At 37.0% G+C, this 22,620-nt stretch overlaps 3 protein-coding genes across 3 annotated transcripts; 1 reads left to right on the forward strand and 2 right to left on the reverse strand.

Annotated features, from left to right (window-relative positions):
- Positions 1-300: 300 nt before the first annotated feature.
- LOC113773684 (class V chitinase-like) lies at positions 301-1,709 on the forward strand. Its single transcript, XM_027318308.1, has 2 exons — positions 301-1,543; positions 1,678-1,709. The coding sequence occupies exons 1-2, from the start codon at positions 301-303 to the stop codon at positions 1,707-1,709; spliced, it is 1,275 nt and encodes a 424-aa protein (XP_027174109.1).
- Positions 1,710-4,920: 3,211 nt separating this feature from the next.
- Positions 4,921-17,122, reverse strand: LOC113773685 (class V chitinase-like). Its single transcript, XM_027318309.1, has 4 exons — positions 16,905-17,122; positions 15,678-16,070; positions 11,284-12,359; positions 4,921-4,952 (listed from the first exon to the last, which is right to left on the reverse strand). Exons 1-4 carry the CDS (start codon positions 17,120-17,122, stop codon positions 4,921-4,923), a joined length of 1,719 nt encoding a protein of 572 aa, XP_027174110.1.
- Positions 17,123-19,714: 2,592 nt separating this feature from the next.
- Positions 19,715-20,863, reverse strand: LOC113773686 (class V chitinase-like). Its single transcript, XM_027318310.1, has one exon. It carries the CDS (start codon positions 20,861-20,863, stop codon positions 19,715-19,717), a length of 1,149 nt encoding a protein of 382 aa, XP_027174111.1.
- Between the last annotated feature and the right edge of the window lie 1,757 nt (positions 20,864-22,620).

Here is a 22,620-nt window from a genome sequence, read left to right on the forward strand (position 1 = left end):
GTAAATACGTTTGCAAACAAACGAAATGAATTTATGTTTGGCTGAAATTTTGGTTGGAACCGGTGCCTAATTTGGAATGAGGGTAGGCTTATGGATCCAACAATCTTGATTAGGACATCAGATTGGAACCAATGTCATGTTGTCTTTGTCCAGACAGATAACTGCTCACAACAGGGATCCCAAATAGCCTTCACAGATCGTCGGGATGTATTCACCTGTCCATCTTCAGGAGTTATTCTGAATTGTATGCCTGCATTAGCATAACATGGCAATAAGTCTACCGTCCGTGCCATTAACGTCATGCTAATAGAATTTCATAGAAAGATTGACGTCGACATGTATTTGTATCTTTATTTCCTGAGGACAAGTATAAATACACTGTTTAGTGATAGTATTGTCAGCCACTGGAAAGTTGAACGAGCAATATACCTTACAATGGCCACTCTAAAACTCGCGTTGCTTTTGTTTATTTTTGTCTTGATTGGTTTGGAAACTTCGGAGTCTAATGCATCTCGATATTCTGGGGTCAAAGGTGCATATTGGCCTTCCTGGTTGGCAGAAAATCTCCCTCCATCAGCTATACCAACTCCATACTTCAATCGCCTCATATATGCCTTTGTCCAGTTTGATGCAGAGAATTACCAGCTTTCAGTCACTGAATTTGATGAACAATGGATGGGAAACTTCACAGCCACAATTCACACAAGAAATCCACCAGCAAAGGCCTTCTTATGTATAGGTGGTGGAGCAACAAATACTTCCCTTTTCTCCAACATGGTGAGCAATCAAAACAGCCATGCCACATTCATTCGCTCCACCATTTCTGTAGCTAGACAGTATGGATTTGATGGTTTAGATCTCGATTGGGAATTTCCATCTAACCAGCAAGACATGATAAACCTGGCATCCCTTTTCCAAGAATGGCGTTCAGCAGTAGAGGATGACTCAATTGCTTCAGGCAAACGTCGACTTCTTCTATCAGCAGCTGTTTACTTTTCTGCTGATGTGCTCTTGGACAATGTTGCTCGTACTTATCCTGTTGATGCCATCAGAGAATACGTTGACTCTGTAAATCCTATGTGCTTTGATTACCATGGTGGTTGGGACACATCAAAAACAGGTGCTCATGCATTGCTTTATGATAAAACCAGCAACGTTAGCACGAGCTATGGAATTTCTACATGGAAAGCAGATGGAGTGCCGTCAAGAAAGCTAGTCATGGGAATGCCGGTGTATGGGAGGACATGGGAATTGGAGGATGCAAATGATCATGGAATTGGAGCTCCAGCAGTAGGAATAGGCCCTGGAGATCAAGGGGTTATGTTGTATAAAGATATAGTGGGTTTCAACATAAAAAATAATGCCACTGTGGTTTATGATCCTGAAACAGTATCAACCTATGCTTATGCTGGAACCAATTGGATAGGGTATGATGACCCTAGGTCGATTCGAAGGAAGATCAGGTTTGCCAAGGCTCAGGGTCTTGGGGGATATTTCTTCTGGGCACTTGGTTATGATGAGAACTGGACTCTTGCCAGAGCTGGTAGAAAGAACTTCCTTTGCTCCTTTTTACATTTTTGTTAACACAAAAGAATTTCTTTTTTTTTTGTTTTGAAAATGTGAATAATTAATTATGACGTGTGTTTAATACTTATGTGTAATGCTTACTTATGGCAGCTTCTATGGCATGGGACAGCAAATATGATTGACAGAGAGATGCATGCTTCTACAGAGGCCAGAATCCAGATGCTGTTGATAATTTGGAGCATATTTTCAGCATTTCATATATGACCCATAAAAAGATATTTCTATATATCACTCTTGATTTGTCTCCTGTTTGAGATTTTAACCTTTTTTTAGTCTTCGTACTTTATATGTTCTGTGCTTTTTACTTGTCATGCGTGTATATGCATAAGATATAGTGTTTGCACTTGCATGTTTAGCCTGTAAAAACGATAAGAGTATTATTATTTGGTTTTGTGGTACGTAGATCTTCATTGCGTATATTCAGTGACAATTGATCACCTCTTTTATCGTTTCCCTAACTTTCAAGAGGTTAAAAAATGGCTACAATTCCTTTATATGGGATCCTCGGTGTCACTTCTTAGTGACAATTCAATACCACTTCTATATTTATACTAACTGTTCTATTTATTTAAATTGTCATGCATCTTTTAGTTTTTTTTAATAAATCAGATTGGTTCGATTTAATTCAAGTTTCTTTTATCCTCACGTGATAAGTGGAACTGATACTGGATTTGACATTGAATAGTGACATCGAGAATCCCAATCCAGGCAGTTGTAATGAGGGTAAAATGACACTAGCCGGATGCAGATGAAACATAATTAAAATTTAGTACATGTTTTATCTGGCCATTGACATTACCAGCATATTATTTTTTGGCCAATATTGAGTTCAAGTTTGAATGATCAATTTATTGCTAAGCATCACTCACAAAGGTGGATTCTCCGTTTCTGTACCCTGTTAAAACCTTGGAGATGGAAAAAGAAAAAAAACATATTTTGAATACTTGTTTCTTAAGGTTTCTTCAAAATTAACTGAGAATAAGTAGTAATTAAAAGACATACCGATGTAGACTATATATTTTATCTTGGAATGAGGCGACACAGATTACTGACTTTATTAATCAAATTCACCTTGTCAAAGTAGGTATATGGGCATCTGCCTATTATTTTCTATATAATTATTATTTTTTATGCAATTACAGAAATAAAAATTAAGACATTTTACACCTAGAATTATCAATGTAATTGCATTAAATAAAATCGCCTTGTCAACATGCTAAGGTACGGGATATATCATTGAGATCAATATATAGCATATAATACACATTTATATGTTATATACGATAGCTTTCTGTCACATCTGTAGCAGTTCAACATGTGGTCTGATAAGCAAAGTGAAAATTTGAAGCTACATATACGGATACATGGATACATGTATAGATTAATGCACAAGTATCTCTATATTACACATACAAAAAATTGTACATAAATAATATGAATATAATTGGAATGTATAGATAGAAAAATAGAAGTTCTTTACCATGAATTTTAGACGTTAAACTAATTAATAGTATTTGTTACGACCCTACTTATAGACAACTTAATACATGAATACACGTATATACCATAACTAGCTAGTTGGTGTGTATTGAATTTTCTACAATTTCTTTATATTAAATGCTACTTAAGTCCTTTTTTTCGGAATTCTCGAAACACAATTTTAAATTACAACAAAAAAGAAGCTTGATTTTAGCAGCGAAATTGAATTGTTATTTGGAGGATCTTTTTTTTTTTGATAATAAAATAGAATAATTTTATTAATCATGAGATCGAATCTGCAACAAGTGCAGAACAAATAAAAAATGGAGGAGAGTTTCTCCATATACAAGAATCTGAAAGATTAATAGCATACTTAGCAAAGTTATGAGCAAGAACATTAAACGACCTAAAAATCCATGAAATTTCCCAACACAATAGTTGGTGTAATTGAAAAGATTTAGCACAATAGTTGTTTCAATAATTTGTGTTCAAATGTATACATATCTAGAGACTATATGTACAAAATGACAATATTACTTTTATTGCTATGAATTTTCTTTTAAACTATTACGGTTAAATTAGTGTAATATTTCTTCTATGTAACTTATGAAAATTTGTGTGGATTCCAATTCTTATGTTTGATCACCTTGATTAGTGAGCCCTTGAAGGCTAACACCTCTTGCAGAACTTGAAGGCGTGAGGGCTAAGCTACACAACAAAACGCGCCTCACAAACGCATTATTCTTGGAACGCGACGTAGTGCAAAAGAGAGCCATGCCTTCTACCTCCCTCCACGACTAGAAAACATGATTATGTAACGAAATACAGCAAATTCCCCATGTACGTACCCATTCAATGACCATGAATTTGACTCTTGTCTGAACCACGCCTTCGAAGGAGGTACAGTTGAAATGTATAAGACATCCTACTTCACTAGATTCGAGATGCGGTATGGTTCCGAATGATGATCTACATATAGACAGTTCAAATAAGATTTCATTCGTGATTAAATGTCTACTAATTTGGTCTATTTCATTTATTTCATATCCGAAATAGGGAGGATGCACCTCACACCATAATTTTAAATTAGAAAAGAGATTTAAAAAACTGACAGATCTAATCGCTCTATGAATAATTGAGTTAGCTAAATTTAGTGTATCATAAGAGATTTGCCTTTTTATTAATTCCTACGGATTGAATAAAAAATAAGTCTTGAATAAGGTATTCAACTCCAGAAAAAGAAACCTTCGCCACTTTGATATTTTGCATTAGACCATACCTTTTTGTTTTCTGTCAAATTTGTACGAAGATATAGATTATAGATATTCAAATTCTTTGGTTTTTGTCCCAAGGCTGCTCCATGCGACTAGGTCCTAACAATCGTCTAGGCTACACCTGTCTTTACATCGTTGGCCTTATATAAATAAAAAAATTCTCTATGGTATACCTAATACATAAAAAAGCTCTCCGTGATTTTAAAACATATAAAACGACACCTCGTGTTTTGAATTAAATTGTAAATTAATAGAATTCGTTAAACTTAACGGAATCCGGTAAACTTAACGAAAAATTTAACGGAATCCGGTAAAATTAACGATAAACTTAACGGAATCCGATAAGTTTAACAGCCGAGACCGTCAATTTCGTTAAATTTAACGAATTCTGTTAGTTTATAATTTAGTTCAAAACATGAGGTGTCGTTTTATATGTCTTGAAATCACGGGGGCTTTTTTGTTTTTAACCCATATATATATATATATATATATGCTTAACCATATCTGCTTAATTGTTTTGGGGCACTGGGAACTATATAGGAGAAGATGTGTTTATCAAAGAATCCTTGCTTAAATAAATCTAGAAGTTGGTCACTGTGAAACTTCTTTTGGCTCCTTACGTTGTTACTTATGCATCAAGGATTTCATATCCGTATGCTAAACATTAAATAGATTTTCATTGGTTAATTGCTTTCTGTTTCTAAACTCCAAAAATGGGACAAGGATATTCAGTGCAATCGTTTTTTTTCGGTATAGTTCCATCTGCTTGTTGTACATGTTCAAGTTTTCAGTATATAAGTATCTTATTCATGTCTATCACTTTTATTTTGAATACAACAATATAATATAATTGTATTTCAAATAATGTAAAAAATACAACAACTGAATCTAATTGTACCAAACCTCGACCGCATTGAGTTGTTTCCCAAAAAAAAAGAAAAAGAGTTCTTAATTAGTCTTATACTAACAAAAAATACTTAGAGATTCCGCAATGGAGGTGTTTGTTTTATGATGACTGATCAGGTATAGAAAATTTGAATGCCAGGGGTCAATTAAAGTTAGTAAGACTTAATCTTATCACAATAAACAATTTAAACATGGCTTCCGAGCCGACTAAGGAAAAACGAAACTACTACTAATCACCAACTAAAGACGAAAGCTATTTACCAAACAGTTTAGGAAACCACTAAATGGAGGTGTTTGTTTTATGGTTTAATTGCTAAAGTTTCGCAAAGGTCAAGTTTAGGACAAATTGAGCCAAAAACATTTTTCTTCCCAAATTGATGAAACAAGGGGGAAAAAAAACTACCATAAGTACTTTTGGAGTTGCTCAAAACAAAAAATATTTTTTTTTTGTGCTTTCTTCTTTTTTTTCTTCAGGTTAAGTATGAGATTTTCTTTACTCATCAGTTTATTGAGGTTACCTAGTGTATTATATATGATCGTAACAGCAAAACAACAAAATGAGCCTATATTTGGAGAAGGACGAATTGGATGGCATGAAAGAAAAAAAGAAGTGTAAATAAAAGGTCCTGATTTCGAGAACTTCTCTATTGATACCAGAAAAAAAAAGAGAGCTTCTTTTGGCTGATAACTTAGAGGACACGTCTATGCATGCTATGGCACAGCACAACTTGCTTGACCAGGCAGTGATGATGATTACAAGATCTTCCATTCCATTTGGCAACAAGAAAGCAGGCCAACATAAATCCGATTAGATAGTGTTTTTATAATAATCCAAGGCTTCACCACGCAATTTTGCGCTTGTTTGTTTCCTGGGAAAAAAGTGAAGACAAGACAATGAAATGGCACCAGAAAACATTTCGCGTCGGCAACTTATCTATGAAGTGGCATCCTACGTTAATCCCTCGCACAAATGTTATTCTGTTATTCACCGGTGCTGTATATGTGTGTACGTACGTGTGTGTATATGTATACAACGAAGTAAAAGTAAAACACATACAAGGTTGTGGTATACAAGGAGGATAACCTCTTCCTAGAAATTTTCAGCAAACAAACAAGTTTTTGATCATGTAGGTAATATCTCTATATATTGCATCAACTGACAGAAGTCTGAAAGGGAACTCAGCAAAGAGTCCAATAATGGCAGAGCACAGATTCCTGTCAATTCTTCTGGCCTTTATGGTCTTCAACATTCCAATTTTCCCTTTAACTTCTGGATACTATGAAGTCTCTGCTTCTCCTTCACTTCCTCCATCAGAACCACCAGTATCACCACCCTATGGAATACTTCCTCCATCACCTTCTCCATCTTCCACCTCATTACCCCCATGGCCGGCTTCACAACCGCCTGTGCCACCAAAAGCAGAACCACCATCACCTTGTAGTACAACTCCTTCTCTAGCTCCATCTCCATCTCCTTTACCTTCTTCAGGCATCAAAGGTGCATACTGGCCATCGTGGCAAGCAGAAATTATTCCTCCATCAAGCATACCTACTTCATATTTCACCCACTTTTTCTACGCATTCGCTTTAATTGATCCTACGTCATGCTATTTAAACATCTCTTCCTTCGATGAAAAATGGATGACAAACTTCACAACAACCCTTCACCAGAAATCTCCTTCAGTGAAGGTCCTTCTTTCCATTGGTGGTGCAGCAACAAACGCAACCATTTTCTCCAACATGGCAAGTAATTTTGACAATCGCGCTTCATTTATCATCTCCTCCTTGAATGAGGCCAGAAGACATGGGTTTGATGGTTTAGATCTCGATTGGGAGTACCCAGCTACTCAACAAGACATGTCCAATCTTGCGTTGCTCTTCAGCGAATGGAGAGTAGCTGCTCAACAGGAGTCACTTCTTTCAGGAAAACCCCGACTGCTTATATCAGCGGCAGTTTATTTCTCTTCCAATGTCTTCAATTCTGGCGTTTATCGCACTTATCCAGGATATGCAATTCGAGAGTACTTAGATTTCTTGAATCCCATGTGCTACGATTATCACGGTTTTTGGAACACATCAGTAACAGGCGCACAGGCATTGCTTTATGACAATTCCAGCAATATAAGCACCAGCTATGGAATTTCATCGTGGAAAGCGAGTGGCGTACCATCAGAGAAACTAGTTCTAGGCTTGCCTGCGTATGGAAGGTCCTGGACACTGAAGGATGGCAACCAAAATGGAATTGGAGCTCCTGCGGTGGGAGTCGGTCCTGGGGACCAAGGGATGATTGGATATAATGAAATAGTGGAGTTCAATTTGAAGAATAATGCTACTGTAGTTTATGATAGTGAGACGGTATCAACTTATTCATATGCAGGAACTACATGGATTGGATACGATGATGCCACATCCATCATAAACAAGATTAAGTTTGCCAAGTCTCAGGGTCTTGGTGGTTATTTCTTCTGGGCGCTTGGTTCTGATGTGAACTGGACTCTTTCTAGAGCAGGTAATAAAAAGTTAATGTCTTTAATCATGCCATGATTTATATAGGCACCGGGAACAATAAACAAGAAATAAAAATATTTTGATTTCGAACCACAAATAATATTTCTCAAGGAGTCAATAGAAAATTTTGCCACATTCCTACACTAGTAATCTTTCTCTTTCTAGAGCAGATAATAAAAGTATTCGATTTCTCCTGTGTTTTAATCATGCCATGATTTATATAGGCACCAGGAACAATAAACAAGAAATACAAATATTTTGATTTGGAACCAGAAATTGATATTTCTCAAGGATTGATTAGAAAATTTTGCCACGTCCCTGTACAATGAATCTTTCCTGTATCTAAGAATAATTTTACACTGATCACCCTGGTGTTATTACTGTTTAGGTATTGTCACTAAGACCCCTCATGACAAAATTATATTCCGTCAGTATATTGATGAATGTCCATTTTCGAGCTAGCACCCTTTTTAATTGCTTTTGTTGCAAAACAAATAGGCTTTGCTTTCCTCACTAGTGCATGTAAATGTGTTGCAGCTTCCATGGCTTGGGATGGAGAAATTTGAAGGCTAGCCGGACATCATGGACTTAAGTGTTATGCCAGGATTCGCTAATTCTTTTCATCAGTCTTTATTTATTATTTTTCTTTTGCCCATATGCTATTGATTACCATTTCTTGTTTATCTTTTAAAGCTATTTGCATGAAAGGGAGAGATTGCATGAAAGGGAGAGATTTGATCCTATGTCCTGCAAAGTTGTCTTTGTTGAAAGTAAACAACTACTCTCAATCCGTCTAGAATAAAATTCCCAACTTATTGCATTGTTTTCTAGAGAATTCTGTAGTGTCCCATGAGTTGTAATATTTTGCATAATGTGTTTTCTAGTTGGGTTTAAGTATTATTTGTTGTGTTTATATTTTAGATCAATAGTTCTTTCAAGACACAGGGAAGAATATCACTTTCTTTATTTTTCAAGAAAACCTATTAATCGCTTTAACTGAATGGGATGCTCTTTTTAGTATACAGTAACATGACTATACTTATCGCTAGTAATTGACCGCTTAACTTTTAAATTTCATATTGACCTACATGCTAATTAATATTTGTACGGACCATTTTCGTGATGACTAATTATTTTGAAAATAATTATTTCATCATACTTGAAAATAAAAATTTCACGTGTAGATTTGCTTGTGCGATAATCGTTTATGTAGACTATCGATCCGCTTACGTGAAGATCATTAAAAGCTGCGTTTGGATTGAAAGATTTAACAAAAAGTTTAAAATCTTTTCAAATTCTTCTAATTGTCTATAGATTATGTAGGACGCATTTGGACTCATAAATCATTGATTATTCTGATGTTTAAAATGTACTATCTCAAATGCCGCTTAAATGATTCAAACAACTAGAGTGATTTGAATGAATTTCAAATATCTTATCAAAATTTTCAATCCAAATGAAGCCATATAGAATTTTGAAACCCGTGGCTGGACAATTGAGGAGATGATGAAGCAATGCAATTGTAAGACGCCCGTAAGTTTCATGATCAACAAATGAGTAATGACGTTTAACTAGTTCACTTTTATTTTTTTAATTTTGGATGCATGTATAACTATTTTTATGACGTGGAGCATAGTAAATTTCTAATGACTCATACACATTTAGCACAGACAATAATCATTTATTCATCGTGCATGTATCTGAATAATTGTTTATCGTATATAGGAGATTTTTTTTTCTTTTATTTGGTCAAGTGAATAATTACCCATGGTTGAAATAATTGTTGGTTTGTATAAAAGACGAAAAAAAAAAAAAAAAGTGGCGAAAGGACAATCGATATTTTATTGATTTCATAAATTAACTTTTGGACAATAAAGAGGGTTCGTCCAAAGTGGAGAAAGGACACATACATAAGACAAGGGCAGAAGGAAATAAATAAGACAAGGTTTATCTGCAAATGGTCCTTGATCCGGCCAATGATATTTGAAGATACCATTTTCAGTTTGTATTATTCATGGCCGGCGCCGGACGATATCTGCACATGATCCTTGATTTCATTTCTAGCCAATCCAGAATCGGGAAGCTGCAAACATAAAACGACAGGTTAAAACTTAAAATTGAGGAAGGTAAACTTACGAATGGTTTTTTTTTTTTTTTTGGGTTTCATTCATGAGGATCCTTAATTCCTTCTTATTAAAGGCAGCTACATAAAACAATTAAACAGAGTGAGATTTTCAGTCGACTTTTAGAAGTTGTTAAAAAGTTCAGTAAATTTTAACGAGAAGATTGTCCTCTAGAATTGATGGTCCTGCATGTAAGACATTTTTAGAAAAGGAAAGTGAAGTGTTCTAGATGTAAAGATTTACAAAATTCCTTGAAAGTATACAAAGCTTGAAGAAGTTCAATGCAATCCACTTATTGTACTGATTTTCTAGCAAAGATTTTTTTTTTCTGGACAAACTCTACTTTGTACCCTTGAATTTGTGTTATTTTGTTTACTTTGCACACTAAATTTCAATTTTGAATACTTTGCATCATAAATTTTTGATTTTCGACATTTTACATCCTAACTCTCAAGTTTATTCTATTTAAGTTTAGTCGATGATAATTTTTGCAAATTAACAGAATAGAAAACCCAAAAATGTATCATAGAAATATTAATAATTGAGACCATATAAATAAATAATAACGAACTAAAATTGGTCAAAAGGTTAAGGGATTGAAGTTGGAACAAAATGATACATTGTCATTAATTTTCACCACCTTTTGATTCGTTAATTTTGTGAACGTACATAATCATTGATTAGACCTAAATGGGATAATTTTGAGAGTTTAGGGTGTAAAATGTTCAAAATAGAAAGTGAGAAAGTAATGCAAGTTCGAGAATGCAAGATGAAGTTAATTCTTTTTTTTTTTTTTTTCTCTTTCCAAAGCTAGTTTCCACAAACCACATGATCCACAATACAAATCAGGAAACATGTACCCTAAGCAACAACAGTAGTGATTAATTGTTGTATTCTGCTCACTAAAGTATTACTTCTGTGCCCACCAAAAATAAAATAAAAATACAATTATTGTAAAAGCATATAATTTGCTATCTAGCTAATAGCTCCCAAATGAAATTTGCATCCCAATAGACAATATACCATTGAGATTTTACAGATGTTTCCTAGTAGTCCCGTCCATGGAGTTCATATTATTATATGAGGATCATTATTTTTGTTTCAATAGTTAAAGTCCTCCTTTTCCAACTGAAAAATAAGGAGGGGAAAAAGATGAAAAAAGAGTTAACAGTTAATGCTCTAGCTACAAAGGAAAATATATCATAATAAAATTAATCTCCAACTGCCCAGTGCCCACTTCTTGAGATTGTGAGTGAAGCTCATCAGTTTCATAAAAGACAGAAATTTTCAATCATCATCCTTTGCCAACAGACAAAATCTACATAAATCATAATAACAATTTAAAATATAATCTAAGCCAATGAAGGTACGAATGTAAAAAGGTCAAGAAGAATAATCATAAGTACCTGTTTCTGATATTTGCCAGTCTCGATCAAAGCTCAGAGCCCAGAAAAAGTAGCCACGAAGCCTAAGAGCCTGAGCAAATGCAATCCTCAATGCTGTCGATCTACTATCATCGTACCCAATCCATATATTCCCAGCTACTGAATAAGTTGATAGTGTCCCTAAATCAAATTGAACAGTTGCATTATTCTTCTTGTTGAAATCCTCCACTTCATAATAAAACAGTACTCCTTTTCCACCAGCTCCACTAGGACCAACATCAATGGCCGGCGCTCCCACGCCACTATCCATAAGGTCCTTTAGCGTCCAAGTTTTGCCATAAAGCGGCAATCCCATCACCAATTTGCTTCTCAAGATTCCAGCCTTGATCCAGGATTCCAAACCATAGCTGGTACTGATATTACTTTTGGGGTCAATTAGTGCTGAATGGGAACCTGTAATTGTAGGTTCCCATGACCCATGATAGTCGTAGCACATGGCATTGATCCAATCCAAATTCTTGTTAATCGAAGCTACTGGATATGTTCTGAACGGCCCATGTAGGAAAAAGTTGGCAGAAAAGTAAACAGCTGCAGACAGCAAGAGTTGAGGACAATTTGTTGCCTCAGACTCCTTTATGACCTCGGCCCTCCATTCTTCTAGCAGAATGGCGTAATCCTGCATTTCTTGAGGGTTTTGTGGGTACTCCCAATCAAGATCAATTCCATCAAACCCGAATTTTCGAGCAACTTCTATGGTAGACAGGATGAAGTTCCTGCGAAGAGAAGGAGTTGAGGCCATCTGTGAAAATTGAAATGGAAGATCGCCTCCTCCACCCGTGGAGAAAAGAGCCTTGACCGGTGGCTTCTTGGAATGGAGAGTTGATGTGAAGTTCACAAGCTGAAGAGCTGTTGAATTGTCTATCATAAACTTAGACGTGACATTATTAGGCAAAAGAAATGCATAGTAGACGTGAGTGAACAAAGTAGTATCTATGGCTGATGGTGGAAGATATGAAAATCTACCCGAGGGCCAATAGGCTCCCTTAATGGACTCATAAGAGTATGTATCAACAGCAGAAGTACTTGTGCTGATGAAGCTGATCAAGAACAGTAGGAAAGTGCAAATAATACTGATGAATTGAAGGGTAGACATGATCTTTTTTTTTGTGTGCTAATTCTACTGTAGTTTCTCCCCTTTCATATATAGAAGTAGTGGAGGTTTTACCCTCAATCTTGTGCAGTCAAGATATCGGGTTAGTGTGACAATTGTAAGCATTTCTCGGGTTATTGCATTTGCATTAAATTGTTTTTGTATATATTCTTTGTTAGGACCGGGCCAGGAATAGACAAACTCAAGTTAGCACAAAGTAGGCGGTATAACCGACCATATAATAGATAGGCGGTAGATACCAGCCATATAATAATTAGGCGGTAAAACCGACCATATAAAGACGGATAACAAAGCAAATAAAAGACACAGAAGATTTACGTGGTTCGGTCAAATTGACCTACGTCCACGGGCGAGGGAGGAGCAATATTTCTACTATGAAGAAGAAATACAAAAGACCGTAGGAAAGTGGTTCCTAGGCCAATAGGCACTTACAAAAGAGTTTAGAAAATATTCCTAAACTCAAAATAAGAGAGCCTAAAATATTTGACTAAATGGGCTAAATGACTCAAGAAGCTAATAGCCCATATAACTCTCTTAAGTGGTGCAATTAATTCCTTCATAAATCCCTTCTATTTATAGGCTCTCCAATGAAGCCTTCCTGCTGTCTGCTGCGATGTGGGATGAAAGGAAGAAAACTTCCTTACGCAGCATCTGATGTGGGACGAAGAATTTTGCCACACAAGGTCAAACCTTGCGGCTCAACAAATCTCCACCTTGGCATAATTTTGAGTCCCACCAAAAAACTGCTCCACCTTCTCCACATAAGCCCCAATGGACTTTAAATCACAAACAACGAACACCAACCAAATCCAAGCACTGCTTGAACTTGTAGACTGGAAGAGGTTTCGTAAACATATCGGCTGGATTGTCCTTGGTATTGATTTTCTGAATAAGGACTTTTCCCTCAGCAATGATATCCCGAATGAAGTGATACTTCACATCAATGTGTTTCGTCCTCTCATGATACATTTGATCTTTAGTCAAGTGTATGGCACTTTGACTATCACAGTGAATATCAATAACACCTTGATATAGACTTAGCTCGCTAAATAAACTCTTTAACCACAAGGCTTCTTTGATTGCCTCGGTCACAGCCATATATTCTGCTTCAGTAGTAGACAAAGCTACGACAGGTTGTAGAGTAGCTTTCCAACTAACAGCACAACCGCCAATGCAAAATACATAGCCTGAAAGTGATCTTCTCCTGTCAAGATCCCCAGCGTAGTCTGAGTCTACAAAACCAACCAAAGTGTTATTATTTCTTCCAAACTCCAAACATGCATTTGAAGTACCTCGCAAGTATCTGAGAATCCACTTCACAGCCTGCCAATGTGTTTTACCAGGGCAAGACATATATCTGCTAACAACACTGACTGCTTGTGCAATATCTGGACGAGTACAAACCATTGCATACATAATACTGCCGACTGCACTGGAATAAGGAACCCGTGCCATATAATCTTCCTCTTCATCTGATTTTGGTGATTGAGCAGCAGATAGCCGAAAATGGCTAGCAAGAGGAGTAGATACTGGTTTAGCATCTTTCATGCCAAAACGCTCCAAAACTTTCTCAAGATAATTTTTCTGGGTCAAGAACAACTTCCCTACTCCTCGATCTCTTTTGATATCCATGCCAAGAATTTTCTTAGCTGCTCCCAAATCTTTCATTTCAAATTCACTATTTAACTGCAGTTTCAAAGTGTGAATTTCTGACAAATTCTTGGCAGCAATGAGCATGTCATCAACATAAAGCAGCAAATAAATGAAAGAACCATCATTTAACTTCCGGAAGTAAACACAACTATCATACATGCTCCTCAAATAACCATGACCCAACATAAAGGAATCAAACCTTTTATACCATTGTCTTGGAGACTGCTTCAATCCATATAAGGATTTCTTCAATAAGCAAACATGGTCTTCCTTACCTTCAATCTCAAAACCCTGGGGTTGTTGCATATAAATTTGTTCTTCAAGTTCGCCATGTAAGAAAGCTGTCTTAACGTCAAGCTGTTCTAACTCCAAATTATACATGGCAACTAAAGCAAGCAAAACACGAATAGAGCTATGTTTAACAACAGGTGAGAATATATCATTAAAATCAACACCTTGTACCTGACTATAGCCCTTTGCAACCAATCGTGCTTTATATCTTGCATCTTCAACCCCTGGAATACCTTCCTTCTTCTTGAAGACCCATTTGCATCCAACAATTTTCTTAGCTGACGGCGGCTTTACAAGAACCCAAGTTTCATTACGATGAAGAGATTCAATTTCTTCATTCATCGCAATCAACCACTTTGCAGAATCATCACAAGAAACTGCTTCTGAATAGGTGGAAGGCTCACCAACTGCATCAGTTTCTTCTGCAATAGACAAAGCATATGCAACTAAATTTGCATATCTTTGTGGTGGTCGAATGTCTCTCCTTTGTCTATCTCTGGCTATGGAATACTCCTCTTCTTCTGAACTATCTTCAACAGTAGATTCAGGTGTATCTACTGGCACTTGTTGAATAGAAGATTTGGACTGAGAAGGACCAGAACTGCCAATATCAAGCTCCACCTGCTTCTGTGTACTATTAGTAGTACAAGGACTAGAAGACTCCTTCTTGGAAGATAACATAGACAATTCATCAAAAGTAACATCTCTACTGATTACAAATTTTGGGAATTTGGGATCAGGACACCATAATCTGTATCCTTTCACCCCAGAAGCATACCCAAGAAAAATGCACTTTTTAGCCCTAGGCTCCAATTTTCCATCATTCACGTGCATGTATGCTGGACACCCAAAAACTTTTAAATTGGAGTAATCAGCAGGAGTACCTGACCAAACTTCCTCAGGAGTTTTGAAATCAAGAGATGCAGAAGGAGAACGGTTGACAATATAACAGGCCATATTGATCGCCTCTGCCCAAAAGTCGTTTGTCAACCCTGCATTGGAGATCATACATCTTGCTCTCTCCAAAAGCGTTCTGTTCATACGTTCAGCTACACCATTTTGTTGAGGCGTCATCCTGACGGTGTGATGCCGAACAATTCCTTCATTCTTGCAGAATTCATTAAATTCACCTCCACAAAATTCCATGCCATTATCTGTTCTCAACCGCTTAATATGCTTTCCTGTTTGTTTCTCAATCAAAACTTTCCATTGCTTGAAAGTTAGGAAAACATCATTTTTATGCTTAAGAAAATATACCCAAACTTTCCTTGAATAATCATCAATGAAAGTCAACATGTACCTGGCACCACCTTTAGAAGGAGCACGAGAAGGACCCCATAGATCTGAATGAATGTAATCGAGAGTACCTTTTGTCTTGTGAATTGCTGGTGAACTGAAGCTGACTCTTTTCTGCTTCCCAAAAATACAATGTTCACAGAATTCCAATGGCCCGGTACTTTGACCACAAAGAAGTCCCCTTTTGCTTAGTATGCCTAAGCCTTTTTCGCTCATGTGCCCCAAACGCATATGCCATAATTTGGTGATGTCTGTATCTGACAAAGATGATGTTGAAACAGCAGCAGCACCTGTAACAGTAGATCCCTGCAAAATATACAAAGTACCAGATCTGTGTGCCTTCATAACAACAAGAGCTCCTCGAGTAATTTTGAGAACTCCGTCTCCACCTGAATACCTGCACCCAATAGACTCAAGAGTGCCCAAAGAGATGAGATTTTTCTTCAAATCTGGAACATGTCTAACATCTGTGAGCGTCCTCACAATACCATCGTACATTTTAATCCGGATTGTGCCTTTGCCAACAACTTTACAAACAGCGTTGTTGCCCATTAAGACAACTCCACCTTCAGCTGATTCATATGTTGAAAACCAGTCCCTATTGGGACACATATGATATGAACAACCCGAATCTAAAATCCACTCATTGTTAGACCTAAAATTATTTTCCGTTGCACAGAAAATGGTTCCATCATTCTCATCAGCTGCTATACTAGCCTCAGCGGATTCAGTATTTTTCTCAACAAATTTCCCTTTTTGCTTTTCTTTATTTTTCAATTTAAAGCAATCAGAGATAACATGGCCCTTCTTTTTACAATAATTGCACACCACATTTTTATGTCTGGATTTGGATCTACTTCTATTTTCTGTGTTTCTCTTTTCAGATCTACCCCGAACAAACAAGCCATCGGCTTGACTCCCACTAGTTTCCCCAGTAATATCCCTATCTATCTGCTCTTTAGATTTTAATGCAGATTTAATTTCCCGATACGAAATTGTTTCCTTTCCATAAATCATAGTATCGCGGAAATGCTTAAAAGACTGGGGAAGGGAACACAAAAGTAATAGGGCTTGATCTTCATCATCAATTTTCGAATCTATATTCCCCAAATCCATAATAATGGAATCAAATTTATCAAGATGGGAGAGTATAGATGTACCTTCAGACATCCGAAGCATGTACAAACTCTGCTTCAAATATAGCCGATTTTCGACTGTCTTCTTCATATACAAGGCTTTCAATTTATCCCACATAGCCTTGGCCGAAGTCTCCGTTGCTACCTCACGCAATACCTCATCGGAGAGGTTTAAGATTATGCTGGATCTGGCCTTCTTATCCATATCGGCGAAATCCGCATCCTTGACATCTTCTGGTTTGTTCTCGATTCCGTGAATCGCTAGATCAACTCCGTCTTGAACAAGAATGGCCTCCATCTTGAGCTGCCACATTCCGAAGTTGACATTCCTGTCGAATTTCTCGACAACCGTCTTTGTTATCGTCATTGTTGCCACAAAATCTGTAACGTGAAGTTTGTCTCAAAAAACTGGCCAAACAAATATGCAAGTCTCGTGAGCGGGCCCCACAGGGTGAGCGGACCCCACGAGATAAGCGGGCCCCACGGGATGAACGGACCCCACAAGGTGAGCGGACCCCACGGATGAACGGACCCCACAGGATGAGTGGGCCCCACAGGATGGACGGACCCCACCAGATGAACGGGCCCCACCAGATGAACCTGTCTTGCAAAATATAACAACCAGCTCTGATACCAGTTTGTTAGGACCGGGCCAGGAATAGACAAACTCAAGTTAGCACAAAGTAGGCGGTATAACCGACCATATAATAGATAGGCGGTAGATACCAGCCATATAATAATTAGGCGGTAAAACCGACCATATAAAGACGGATAACAAAGCAAATAAAAGACACAAAAGATTTACGTGGTTCGGTCAAATTGACCTACGTCCACGGGCGAGGGAGGAGCAATATTTCTACTATGAAGAAGAAATACAAAAGACCGTAGGAAAGTGGTTCCTAGGCCAATAGGCACTTACAAAAGAGTTTAGAAAATATTCCTAAACTCAAAATAAGAGAGCCTAAAATATTTGACTAAATGGGCTAAATGACTCAAGAAGCTAATAGCCCATATAACTCTCTTAAGTGGTGCAATTAATTCCTTCATAAATCCCTTCTATTTATAGGCTCTCCAATGAAGCCTTCCTGCTGTCTGCTGCGATGTGGGATGAAAGGAAGAAAACTTCCTTACGCAGCATCTGATGTGGGACGAAGAATTTTGCCACACAAGGTCAAACCTTGCGGCTCAACATTCTTGTACGGTTGTGTTTATCCAGAGAACAATTTTATATTGGCTACTTGATTTGATTTAAGGTTGAAGAGCAGAAACATGTTTTCTTGACTAGTCCGAGTTTTGTCTTGGTCGCCTAATACAACATCGCCGTCCCTTGTGACACATTATATGGAAGGTAGTCGACTGATAAATTCCACCAGGGAAAATATTAGATTCACTTCTGCTGACAACACTATATCCTTCGGGACCTCCGACCTCGACTAAACCAGTAAATCAGGCACTTGTTAGTCGAGCCATTTGGCGATCCCTTTGCACCGATGAACGAATCGTTGGTCGATCCATTAGACGGAGATTTGTTAATAACCCTCTAGCTAAAAGTACCTTTTCTTGACTTTCCGTTTGAATAGAAGGAAAGTTGTGTAGGAAAGTGAAATGAAAGAATGTGATGCAACGGAAAACGAAAATAAGTTTCTCGCACACATTTGCTTATCAAGAAAAATATTGAGAGAATATAGGAAATTAATGTCAGTTAATAGCAGTTATTGAAATTTTTACGAGTAACAAACTATTTTCCTTCAAAATCTTGCAAATTTTGCAGGACACAAAATGCAGGACAAATGCCGCATTTTGAACTTGAAAGGACAAATTGAATGATGTGAAAACTATAACGAGAAGTACCTGTTTTCTGGTAAAGTTAATCAAGTTACATTATTGTCTTATGTGTGCAACAATTTTGCACACCAAGAAATGTGAAACTGTTACTGGATAGGAAAAATAGAGAATTGTTACTGGACACTACTAAAAAATATGTCGATCTATGCCATCAATTAGCATCACCAGTGGTCACGATGAAATGAAACATGGCCTAGGTTGGACACCATCCTCAGATGAGATCTTCACTTCATTCTCAACGATTCCACAACTCGGAAGCTGCAAAACACACATAGGTAGGACGGCAGGAAAAGTAAATTAGGATCATGACATTTTAATTTCCGAGAAATAGTAATAGCAATTCGAAGTAGTCAAACTTAGGTTTTGTCCCTTTTTGATATGAGGTGTTGTTTCTATTCAAGAACTAGTATGTTAATCATTAATGATCTTTCTAATCCCGAATGTCTACAGTGTTAGGTGAATATATATTGGCTCAATCCGAGCACTATTATGTTTGATTTAAAGAAGAAAGCTACAGGACAATTGAATACTTTTAAGTCTATGTCCGTTTGTGATGAATAAAAAGTATCCCTTCCATAAGAAACTTTAGTACCAAAAACAAAAAAAAGCAAAGTGAGGGGAAAAAAAAGGGCAAAAACTACTCCATGACTTGGTCCAGATCTTAGCCGACCAGACTTGTTATGTATTATTATTTTTTGCAGCCTCAGTGCAGACCTAATAATTGACAAAAAACTTTATAAGCATTATAGTCCAACACATACTGACCAAATATCTCATGGAAGATTTTATTTTCCACCTAAAAGATAAATACTAATGCTCTAGCATCTAACTTCATACCATGAAATAGATCTTGAATCTTCCTATTTATATTTCCTTCTCCCACATACTATAGACGAAAATTCCATCATTTTAAGATTGATAAAAGATGGAATAAAAAAAATTAAGAAGAAGAACGGTTCTTAATTTCTTTTCACTAATTCATAAACTTAAACTAATGGTGATTGAGCAAAATTAAGTGAAGTTTAGATTAAATAACAAGAAGTTAAAAAAACTAGAACTATTATGTACCTGTTCTGGATATCTTCCAGTCTAGATCAAAGCTCAAAGCCCAGAAGAAGTAACCACGAATCCTGAGAGCCTGAGCATATCCAATCCTTGCTGCTGTAGATCTACTATCATCATATCCAACCCATGCAGTTCCTGCAAATGAATAAGTAGACGCAGTAGCCACATCAAATCCAACTGTGGCATTGTTCTTTTTATTAAACTCCTCGACCTCGTAATATAACAAAATCCCACTTCCACCATCGCCCTCAGGACCAACACCAACTGCTGGTGCTCCCACGCCATGGACGCTAGGGTCCTTCAGAGTCCATGTTCTGCCATAAAGCGGCAAACCCATCACCAATTTGCTCCTCAAAATCCCTGCCTTGATCCACGATCCCAATCCATAGCTAGTACTGATGTTACTTTTGGGGTCAAATAATGCTGAATTGGAACCTGTGATTGTAGGTTCCCAGGAGCCGTGATAATCATAGCACATGGCATTGATCCAATCTAAGTTCTTGTTGATTGAAGCTATTGGGTAAGTTCTTGGTGTTGCAGATAGGAAAAAGGTTGAAGAGAAATAAACTGCTGCGGAGAGCAAGAGCTGAGGTCGCTGTGTTGCTTTGGATTCTTTTACGATTTCAGCTCTCCATTCGTCGAATAGACTGCCTAAATCGTTCATTTCCTGTGCGTTTTGAGGGAACTCCCAGTCGAGATCGAATCCATCGAAGCCGTATTTCCGTGCTACTTCTATGGTGGAGAGGATGAAGCTCCTGCGAGAGGCTGGAGTCGAGGCCATGCGGGAAAATGTAGTCGGACCAGCGCCTCCTCCGCCAATTGAGAGAAGTGTCTTGACAGGTGGATTTTTGGAGTGAAGAGTTGATGTGAAGTCGATGAGAAGGTTTGCTGTTGAGGCATCTATGTCGAACTTAAAGGTTGAGGCATTGGGGTTGAGAAATGCGTAGTAGATGTGAGTGAATAAGGTTGTATCTACGGCGGATGGCGGAAATTCTGCAACTTTCCATGAGGGGTAGTAAGCTCCCTTCATGGCCTTAGAGGAGTATGAAGGGCTAGCATAGCTAGAGCTGAAGCTGATGATCAAGAATAAAAGACAAGTGCAAAAAATGCTACTACTAGCAGCTTTCATGGTAGCTGATCCCATTTTGTTTTCGTTTCTGGCTAATTCTGTTGTGTTCTCCTATATATAGAAAATGGAGCTTTTGATGAAACTGTTATAGCCAACGGTTTCTTGTTTTTGTGGGGTTTTATTTCCTTTGGATTGTGTCATATATATAGCCTTGGAGTTTGCTTCATGATCCAGAAGGATTGAGGTTGGGTTCTGAATTTGCGCTATTGATTGAATTTTTGGTGTTACGCTATTACGCTGATCCAGTTAAGGTTGAGAAGGGAAGCCTTTGACAATTTAAGTTTTGTTCTGGTCAGCGCCTGACAAAACAGAGCCGTCCTAGGTGACTTGTTCAAAAGCGGATGTAGTGGGCTGATACATTGATCGGTTCACCTCTGCGCGTTAATCATTGTGTTATTTGATACTTCAACTCAACATCTTGCGCTTGAGCCATTTCACAATCTCACCACCATTATATATATTACTTACATTTATTGGTGTCTAAAATATGCTGCATTATATATATATATATATATATATATATATCAGCCAGCATTGATATATACAAAGTGATTAGTTGATTATGCCTAAACATGTTATGAAGTATATAAATACTTCCGAATGCCTACTCTCGAATAATTTATTTATGGGATAGAAATGCCAAGTGGATTAAGACAACCAATCTCTTTCAGTTGGACCATGTTATTGGTTCCTTAAATATTAGCCTAGATTTAGGGAATAATTCACGGGAACCACATGAAACGCATATATATTAATATCAAGCTTGGACCAAACAAGAAGCACTAACAAAAGTTTTGATTTGTGCATCATTCCCACTCATACCCAAGAAAGTCCAAGAAATGAAAAGATGAGTAGAAAAGACAAATGAAGTCTGAGTCCTTGATTTATTGAGGAAGAAAAACAGAAAAGGATTACAAAAATGAAACGCATATATGAAAAGCCCTTAACGTATGTGAAGATTGACAAGATTGCTATAGGATTAATCAAGGGTTGTGGGCTTAGCATCAATCTTATGCTTTTTATTTTTTTTTATTTGATAACATCGGTAATTGTTTCTTTCTCGTTTTCTTGGAAATCCAAATACTGTAAGAACATCTATTTTTTTTTTCACAAAGACACTTACAAGAAATCCATTTTTTTCAACTATATCGTGCATTATTTCTTAAGGTATCGAGGAAATCCAAATATTGTTAAAACATCGATTTTTTCATACGCACAAGAAAAGCACTTTTTTCTTTTCTATATAGAGCTTTATTTCCTCAATTGTTGAGTTTGACAAAGAGGCTGAATTAAGTAAATTTCTACGCAAGAAAATAAGCGAACACTGACACCTTCTGGAATATTTGACATTATTATTGCTTCAGTAGCTGCCCATAATTTGTTAATCAATTGTATTTCAACACCATAATTGGTCTGTTACGTATACATGTATACAAGCAAAATTTGACTCTGCAGCATAAACCTTTTTGATGCAAGCGTTTAATGCAGAAGCTTCTCACCGTGGCTGTAATAAGTAATTGTATCATTAAAAACTTTGAAATAAAGACAAGACTATAAAAACATAAAGTCAATGGAAGATTGTATTGGAACGTGACATGTTCAACCCATCATCACAATCACTATTGAACATTCCCTTAGGGATAATTTCAGAAACCTCCCTTGAGGTTTCTGACAATTTCACTCGCTCCCCACAATTTTAGAAAATTACACTGAACTCCCTTGACTCAATAAAATGACTACAATACCCTCTATTTAATAGATAATTTACCACA

This window comes from Coffea eugenioides, chromosome 6 (assembly GCF_003713205.1).
Source record: "Coffea eugenioides isolate CCC68of chromosome 6, Ceug_1.0, whole genome shotgun sequence".
Lineage (NCBI taxonomy): Eukaryota > Viridiplantae > Streptophyta > Magnoliopsida > Gentianales > Rubiaceae > Coffea > Coffea eugenioides.